Source organism: Gracilinanus agilis, chromosome 3, assembly GCF_016433145.1.
Source record: "Gracilinanus agilis isolate LMUSP501 chromosome 3, AgileGrace, whole genome shotgun sequence".
Classification (NCBI taxonomy): Eukaryota; Metazoa; Chordata; class Mammalia; order Didelphimorphia; family Didelphidae; genus Gracilinanus; species Gracilinanus agilis.
Window position 1 is genome coordinate 657,594,644 of NC_058132.1, and position 9,754 is coordinate 657,604,397.

General features: G+C 44.7%; 1 protein-coding gene across 1 annotated transcript in view; it reads left to right on the forward strand.

Annotated features, from left to right (window-relative positions):
- The first annotated feature begins 229 nt into the window (after positions 1-229).
- Positions 230-9,754, forward strand: part of MLF1 (myeloid leukemia factor 1) — a 39,229-nt gene continuing 29,704 nt past the window's right edge. Inside the window, exon 1 of the mRNA XM_044670919.1 lies at positions 230-350. Coding sequence (XP_044526854.1) covers positions 304-350 — 47 coding nt within the window. The 5' untranslated portion in view covers positions 230-303. The remainder of the gene's footprint in view (positions 351-9,754) is intronic.

A 9,754-nucleotide genomic window follows, 5' to 3' on the forward strand; every position in this document is an offset into this window, starting at 1 on the left:
GGGGCACGGTGGGGAGAAGCTCGCGCCAGCCCTCTGTCTGCGGTTTGTGTTGACCGCCGTTGCCATAGTGAGGCATTGTGACCGCGCGGGGCGGGGGCGGGGCCGGAGACAGCGGCGCCCAATGGGGGACGGCCGTTGTGTCACGTGCCCGCGGCCCCGCCCCCGCCCAGCCTGTGCCCTTAGGAGGCGGGAGGCTGTAGTCTCATTCACGGCTTCGACACCAGACAGGGAGGCGAGCTGCGGGTCAGCTGCCACGGGTCCAGTCTGCTTGCGTTCCCCCTGCGCTCAGGGAGCGAAGCCAAGATGTTCGGGTCGTCGCGGAGCACCTTTGAGGAAGACCCTTTCTTCTCGTGAGTGCGGAAGGGGCTGCGCGCCGGCTCCTCCCCGGCCTCAGTTTACCCTCCGGCGCCGGTGGGGTCCCGGGAAGCGGGGAGGAGCTCAGACTGGCCCAGGGTCGCGCAGCCAAAGGCCAGAGGCCGGAAGTTGGTGTCCTGACCCTGCCCCCTTCCCAGTCTGAGGGCCTCCCAGAGCTTCTGCTGGCCTGCGGGGGGGGGGAGGGTGGGGGCAAGTACTTCTCACCAAGCATTTATGAAGTTCAAGTAAGCACTGAGGAAGGAGAGAGAGACAAAAAACCAGCCCCTGCCCCCAGGGGGTGCCCAGCCTCATAGGGGACACCCCACTGAACCCCTAGACCCCATTGTTACTGAACTTTCAGAGTGGGGCAGTCCAGCTTTTCTTGTCCCATCCCCCCTCCGTAGCCAGACTCTACAGTGGGTCCGGGGCTCTAGGAAGCTTTCCTTCCTGCCCCTTGGGGGGCCGCTTCCTAAGAGGTGCTAACCAGTCACCATCCATCAATTAATTACCTCCAGTCATGTCCAGGGCTGACCAAGCTGGCCTTGGAGAGAGATGACAGGCCATTAATTAGGGTCCCCCCAACTTTAGTGAGTGACCTCTAGGCTCTGGGGGTCTGGGCTCTAACTTTTATGAAGCCAGTGAAGGCAAGCCCTTGGGGCAGCCCCCAGAGCCCCTTCCTCAGAACTCCCCCCAGACCCACCTCCCTTGTCTCCAGATCTGTGGAGTCAATGGAACATGTTTTCAGACAGTGGGGGGTCTTGCCGTCTCAGCCATTGGAGTGGGCTGAAGGGCTCCTGGAGATGTTCATTTAATGGGCTGCTTGGCCTTTAAGGGGTTCTCCCACCTTTGTGGTCACCCTTTGGCTGTGACCTTGGCATAATGAGCATCAGGAAGATGGAGGAGACGACCTCAGAGCTGTGGGGTGGCCGCCTCACAGACAGAGCAGCCTGGCCTTTAGGAGCCATGCCCACTGCCAGTGACCTGGACCTTAGGTCTGGGGTGGGGGGTAGCCATGGCAGCCAGGGGCGGGTGTCCCTGGGGAGGAGGGCGGGGACCCTTCCTTACGTCCATGGGCCTTACGGTCCAGGAACAACATTTCTCAAGTGCCTGCTAGTTTGAGGCACTTTATTATTCATCTTTTCTCTCCCATGCAAAGAAATTAACGTCTTCGCTTGCTCCTTCATAGGCAAAGAACTATGGTAAAATGCAAATCCATAGACACATCTGAACTCAGAAAATCACTACGGTAATAGCACTCAATCTATGATTAATGAGAGTTCCCTGGAGGAAATACTTTGTGCTTCTATATATTGGGAGTAACCTTTTAGCTTAGTATTTGAGCTATGGAAAACTTAAAGAATAATGAATTGCCACAACTTTAGGTGCCTTCCAGTTCTGAAATTCTCAGAAAAAAAAAAAATCACCCATGGAGGGTGGGAGGGTTTCATTCCTGTCACCACCAACTATCTATAACCTGGCATTCTCACTACTATTGAGAAGGGAAGTACTCAGCCCTTATCTCTTGATCTAGCCATCTTAGGACTGTGGGGGAAATAATGAAAATTGACTGAATGTCTGACTCGATAAATTCACTTGAGAGGCTGATTTTTCAGTTAAATATACCATTAAGGAATGAGTGGATACCACAGTTATAATATATTACTCAGAACTGGGTATTAATGAGCTAATTAGCTAAATAGCTAAGAAAACAAAACATTTTGAGTAATATATTTTGTGCTTCTTCCCATCTTAAGTCAGCAGCAATATAGTAAATTATTTAGATTTTTTTAAAGGTGGGAAAGATCAAGAAAGAAATGTGATGGGAAAAACCTTCCCAAATAAGTAAAAGGATTCCTTTGCTTCTGATTCTTTACTTTGATAATTTACAAAGTTAGAAATAATAAAATCTTATAGAATTTGAGAAATGAAAGGGGCTTTAGTGACCATTTTAGTCCAGTTTTGGATCCCTAAAAAGTAATCCTCATTTGAGTATATGAAAGACTTTCAGATGGGCAGAAAAGAGGTGCCCCCCCCCACAGGAGCAGCCCCCTCCTCCCCCTGAGCCTACTGAGCTATAGAAGGGGATCTGGAGTGGGCCAGCCTGCAGAGGTGAGATGCTGCTGCATCTTGGGTTTCACAAATTGGAGATGAGCAGGCAGGGAACAGGAGCAAGTCTCACGGAATGGGTTTGGTAACTCAATCATAGGCAGCAGCTGTGTGTGTGTCTTTGTGCACACGCATGCACCAGGCTCCTCAGGGTCACAGTAACCCTGTGTGTATTCACAATGGGTCACTACAGGCTCCTCTCTTCTCAAGAGCCAAGGTGGACATGTGTCCAGGCCCCAACCTTGAGGTGGCCGGAGTAGAGTTGTGTGAGGCTCTGCTCTGACCTCTGATAACTGAGTTGAAATGGAGCAGCCGGAGAGAGACTGAGCGAGGACTTGAGTCCCTGGTGCTGAGGCGTCCCCGGGCCCCCAGATTCTCAGCATAGAAGGCATGAGGACAGCAGGGACCTCAGCTCGATGTTGCCTCTAGAATTCTCACATTTATCTCTTCATCCAGATGTTCCTAGACATACATTTTGGGAATTCCAAGTATAGCGCTTGTGAGGAAATGTTCTCTGCACCATTCCTCATACTGCTTAATGAAGGTAGCTTGAGTAGTCTGGGAAATCCATAGTAAAATAACTTCACTTGTAAGGAAACTATCTAAAATGTAAACTTAACATTCTCGATGGATTTGATATATCTCAATATTTGGTATTGTACACACAGCTCAACACACATATCTCTATATGTATAAGATGAGATATTTTGTAAAGCACTTACTGAACGCACAGGGTACAACACACAGTGGTGCTAAATAAATGCTTGATCCCTCCCTCTCCTCCCCACATTGGTTTCCTTTCCAGACTTATTCAAAACCATTTGAAGAAACAAGATCTATTTCCAGATTTTACATAAACTGACTTAAAAATGGAACAGTCAATGGGATGGCCCTGCTCACTCCAAAAAGACCCATTTCAGGTGCTCCCAAAGAAAGTTTAGCATTGTTTTCTCAAGTATTTCCGAGGTACTTGTGAATGGTCCAGCAGGAAAGAGCCAGGGCCCTTGTGCTGACCCCCTCCCACACCATGGTGGAGAAGGTAGAAGCATCACATTCACAATAGTCATTTGTCATGGAGCCATTTGGGCCAGGGGAAAAGTATGTTCATTGTTCACAGCCTTCCTCTTGCCCTCAGCCTTGCTTGTGTGGCGGACAAAAACAATTGGGGTTCAGATGGCACACTAAAGATGCCAGGCACTGATGATTTGGTATTCACAGTAATTTTGCTTTTCCAATGGGGTGGCAGACAATTTGGTAGTATCAAATGTGAGTGGTGAATTTTTAAGGGGAGAATAGAAATGGGTGGATTCTATGAGTTGCCTATTATTATTTCCCATGTGAGGAAAGGTTTCAGATTAGATTAATTTCCCAAAACTAAAAATAGTCCCTCCTCCCATAAAAGGAGCCTTTGGCTCCAGTAAAATCGGATTAATATTTGGTAGAAGAGAAGCATTGTAAAAAGCTGTCACTCTGAGCAGCTGTCCTGAGGAGTCACTTGTCGAAATCCTTCCAGGGCTCCAATGAGTTTCTTCCTGAATTAGTGCAGATACTGAAGCCAGACTTTTTGTGCCCAATGTTTGCTGTTTTCCAGCAAGCAGTCTGGGTGAGAGAGGGAGGAGGGAGGAGGGGAAGAATGGAGGGAGAGAAAGAGAGAGAGAAAGGGGGAAGAAGAGAGAAAGAGAGAGAGAAAGGGGGAAGAAGAGAGACAGTGTATGTATGTATGTGTGTGTGTGTGTGTGTGTGTGTGTGTGTGTGTGTGTGTGTGTGTGTGTGTGCGCGTTTGCAGTGTGTGCAAATAGACAGCCCTCAAGTTTGTTTATATGTTTGACTGGAAAGCAAGTAAGAGTGATTTTTTTCCCTGTTCTAAAGTTGAGTTGAAAATAATTTCAAATTATATGACTTTCTGTTTTAAAAAATTCACCCTTTAAGTTGAAAGGAGTAATTACTGGACTTTGTAAAAAAAGTGAAATAACCCAGATTCTCAGTGCTCTGTCTTCATTGGTTCCTTTCCTGTTAAGATGTCTCTTCTTCTTTCCAGGCAGGATTTTCTTGATATTTTGGTCCTCTCCTATCATCTTCAAGGCATATACTGACATTTCCCACATACTGCCATCATTTTTCTTTTCTGGGTGTTGAATGAGAATTATTGTATTTTGCTTGTTGTTTTAAACATTGAAACAGCATGAACACAATTACAAAACACTTTTCACACAAAGTCAGACCTAAACAATTAGAGAAATATTAATTACTGCCAAACCCCCAAATTCAAGCTTCTCAGACAAAAACTCCAATTATTTGACCCAGATTGCTGGGAAATCTGTAAAGCAGTTGATGGAAACTAGGCATAGACTAACATCTTACACCATATACCAGTATGAGGTCAAAATGGGTACATGATTTAGGCATGAAGGATGATATCCTATGTAAGTTAGGGGAGCCAGGGAATAATTTACCTTTCATATCTCTGAATAAGGGAGAAATGTATGACCGAAGAAGAGTTAGAGAGCATTACAGAATATAAAATTGATATTTTTGATTCCATTAAATTTAAAAGATTTTGCCTAAACAAAACCAAGGCAAGATTAGGAGAGCAGAAAATTGGGAGAAATGATTACAGCAAATTTCTTTGATAAAAGTCTCATTTTTAAGTATATCAAAAATTGAGTCAAATTTATAAGAATAAGAATGCTAGTCATTCTCCAATTGATAAATGGTCAAAGCGGATGAATAGGCAATTTTCAGAAGAAATCAAAGCTATCAATAATAATATAAAAATATTCTAAATCACCATTGATTAGAGAAATGCAAATTAAAACAACTCTTGAGGTACTACCTCATACCTATCAGACTGGCCAATATGACAGAAAAGGAAAAATTACAAATGTTGGAGGGGATATGGGAAAATTGGACACTAATGGACTCTAAGCGAAGTTGTAAACTGGTCCAACCATTTTGAAGAATGGTTTGGAACTATACTCAAAGGACTATAAAACTGTGTATACTCTTTGACCCAGCTGTAAATACCACTACTACATCTTTGTACCAGAGAGATCAAAGAAAAAGGAACAAGTTCTTAAATATTCAGAAATATTTATTAGCTGCTCTTTATGCCCATCAAATGATGCCCATCATTTGGGGGATTGACTGAACAAGTTGTGGTATATGATGGTGATGGAATACAATAGTGCTATAAGAAATGATAAGCAGGTGATTTCAGAAAAAACTGGGAAGATATCTATGAATTGATGCAAAGTAAAGTGAGCAAAACCAGGAGAACAAAGTAGACAGTAAGAACAATGATGTATGATGATCGACTGTGAATGTCTTGACTATTCTCAGACACATAGTGATCCAAAGCAGTTTCAAAGTACTCATAATGAAAAATGCTATCCTTCTCCAGAGAACTGATGGTATCTGAATGCAGATATTGAAATATACTATTTTTAACTTTATTTTTCTTGTTTAGGGTAGAATTTTTCTCGTCTTTTTTTCTTGATCTGTTCTCTTTTGCAACATGGCTAATATAGGGAAGCTGTTTTCCATGACTATGCGTGTATAATCTGTATCAAAGTGCTTGCCTTTTCAAGGAGGGAGGGAAGGAATTTGGCACTCCAAAATTATATGAGATGAATGTTAAAAATTATTTTATAGGTAATTAGTAAAAAAAAAAAGAAATAAAAGTATTCTTTAAAAGAAGAAATTAAACAAGCAACATGTAGAGTAGGTGTCAAAATAGACCGAGGGAAGTGATTGAATGGACCATGGCCAGACTCTTCTTGCAGCCCTCCCTCCTTTGTCTTGATTTGAATTCTTCATTAAGCACTTCTATAGAATAAGAAGAACCTTAGTGCAACCATCAGTCATATTGTTTCATCTGCTCTAGTGTTCTTTCTGTTACATGCACACTTTACAATAATAATTATAACTAATATTTCCAGAGCAAGCACTCTAAGGTTTGCAGATCATTCTACCTATATCCTTATCTCATTTGGCCATATTCAGAATTTTATAAGGAGTTTCCTTAAATCCATTGCTCCTAAGAACCTGTGTCCCTAGTAATGTGTGGCAGTAATGCCTGTGTTTCAGTCATTCAGAAGATATGTCATTCATTTAATTAATTCACTATTCAGTGATCTGCCTTTCAGAATAATTAAAGAAACTGATATTTTAAAAAAATGTAAATTCTTTGGTCTTAAATATAGTTTGAATTCTTGGTACCTCAAAAGTAAAAAACAAAACAAAACTGTTGCTTTAGATATATGTCCTGAGTTATTTTGAAATCAAGTGAGGAACCCTGGATTCAGTTTAGTTTACTTTTTCCTAATATTGTGGGAGAGAAAAATAAGGTGATTATTGACTGGTAAATCATGATCTTCTAGTAGCTTTTAGAGAGCACTCCCGTGTTTACCGGAATGCCATGAATGTGATGACCCCCAATCCTGCCGAATCCAACCATCCAGTAATAACTACATTCATGCCTTTCTGCCCTGGACCATTCTCACCCTTCTCCTCCCATAAATCTGCCCAGCAAGTTCCACCCAGAGTGCCCAAGGGCTAGTAGGACTTCTTTGAGTTCTGCCGAGGTGGGCATGATGCAGGGAAAGCCGACCTTGGTGCCCATCCCATCTGCCCTTTGGGTGCTGGCGCGGTTCTCCAGCAGCCTCTAGGTCAGTAGCTCTCCTCTTGGGGTGACCTGCAATGCTGAGTCCTTGCCGGTTTGTTGTTTGAAGGACTTTTGCCCACTGGTCTTAGTATTGTTTTTACCTTTCCCTAGTTTTTGTTTTCTTTTGAGAAGAGGGCTGGACCTGGAGTCAGCAGACTCCACAACTGACTACTATAGGACTTAAGCAAGTCAGTTCCATTTTCAGGCCTCAGTTTCCTCATCTGTAAAAGAAAGGGTTTGGACCAGATGACTCCTGTCATCACCTTTTTATAATTTACATTTTTCTAGCTTTGTGTGAATTTTGGTTGTTGCCTGACTTATACACAGACAGGAAGACTCTCAGAGTAGTCCCAAGCTGTTTGCTGCCTGTTAAAATAAGACATTATTTGGTACTCCCAATGCGTAACCTCTCCTCGTTTTCTCAAAGAAAGCGTCCATGTCGTGTAGGCATAAAGCTCATCTGGAAGCCTCCGTCCTCTCTTGTTCTTTACTTCTGAGCCATGTATTTGCTTCCAAATAGTAGAGTAGCATCATGCTGATATTTGTCAAGATAGATCCAGAGAGAAAGAACTTTTATCAAAAGAGAATTCTAGAAACTTAAGGGCATAGTCCTCCACCCTGGTCCTGCTGCCTGAGAGACAATGGAAACCTCCAGGCCCCCTGGAGCAGCTTCTGCCGAACTGGAGAGACTTTCCCTAGGAGTTGAGGTCCAGCTGGAGGTCGTAGAGGAGTTCTGGGAAGCGGGGACGAATGTTGAGGCTGCAGCCATTCTCAGAGGCCTCACTCACTCCTCTTCCTCTGTTGTAGAGGGGTTGAGACCGACTGCCTCCCCCCCCCCCCCACCCCCAGTCAGTCACAGGTTGTGGAGCTGTAACAGAGAATGACTTTATCAGTGCCGCATATTCAGTCCACCAGGAGTATTTTAAGTGGGCCTACTGTTGGGGAGGCGGATGATTCAAAGATGATTTGTAGACCACCTGACTCTAGGGGAGAAATGGCTTCTATCCAGGGGGAAGAAGATAAGGCAGCTGAGAAAAGAGTTCAAAGGAGTTTTTCTAGGGAGGACAGAAGTAATGGATGAGAAAGAGACCCCCAAGCCAAGATTAGCTTCATCACTCATGAATGTAAAGGGGACCTTTAGGGGCAGGGCAGGCTGCCGCTTTGAGAAAAGGAGGCCTGAGGTTTGAAGCGAAATCTCCTGTTCAGAAAATCTAGTTCAGTTGGTCCTTCGGATTTTTTCCCTTCCCCTTGTGAAAACAAGCCCTTGCCAACACACTGTCAGCCCTAGAGGTGTTTATCGCATTTGGCCCTGAGCTGAAGCTGGTATTCATCTGAGCAGGGCAGATTTGGAACTGCTCTGATGATGGAAAACTATTTCTAGATGAGTTGGAGCAAGAATCAGCTATAGTGAGGCTGACACTGCAGTCACATGAGTGGTAGCGTGACTGGAACTTTGCCATTTCTTTTGACACTTAAAATGCATTATAATCCTGTTTAGAAGTTTATCGGATATTTTAAAAAGTTGTTCCTGGCATTCCTCAAGCCTCTGATTTTGCATGGACAAATCTTGGCTACACCAAGAAAATCACATCTTTTTTTGGCTATTCATACTCCCACCTGGCCCATCCCCCTGAATTTAATGTGGGGAAACCTTTGGATATGGATTATCCAGGCGCCCGCCATGGGGACAAGAATGCCCTTTCCATGTGTCGTGCAAGCATCCAAGGTCACAGTGTATATTGGTGTGCGGGGCAGTCTGTAGTGGTCCTTCCAACAACCACCAACAGACAAAAAAGGACTCAACACTAGGCCTTGCCATCTCTAGCAGAACGCAGAGCTTTCTCGGAACGGCGCCGCCCCACTCGAGTTGCTCATCTCCTCCAGACTCTTAGTTCCACCCTAATGGTTTGGACCTACCTCTCAGAAGGTTGATGAACCCAGACAGTCACGTCCCATTTTCAATCCCCTGAGACCCATGGAAGCACATCTAGCCTTCTGGGGCTACCCGGAGGGCTTGAGAGCCCTGGACAGGAAGCACGCTGCTGCTGCCCGGCCTTTCCAAGCACAGAGGAAAATCTTTGCTATCCATTTAAATAGGAGAGTTACCAGGTCACACCCTGTGATGTGTCTAGAATATTAGACTCCTGGAGGGGTGAGGATCCACGTTCAGTCCTCTTCTCTCTGCAATAGAATTGCTTTGCCTCTCTTAATAGAAGGCCAGATCTGGAGGTTCTTTAATTTGGTGTTGCTCGAGGGACACTTCACAAGATGTGAGAAGGCTAGATTCTAGGATAAGGTGCTACCCAGGAATTCTCCCTTCTCTTATTCTTGACCCAGGCTCTGAGGAGGAATTCTCAGCGTACCTTTAGAACACTGTGTTTACCCAGTCTGTCTCTCTCTGTCTCTCTGTCTCTTTCTGTGTCTCTGTCTCTCTTCTCTCTTCTTCTTTCTTTCCCTTTCTCTCTCCATCTCCCCCTCTCCCTTCCTCTCTCTCTTTCTCTCTCCCTCTTTCCTTTTCTCTCCATCTCCCCCTCCCCCTTCCTCTCTCTTTCTCTCTCCCTCTTTCCTTTTCTCTCCATCTCCCCCCTCTCCCTTCCTCCCTTTCTCTCTCCCTTTTTCCCACTCCCACTT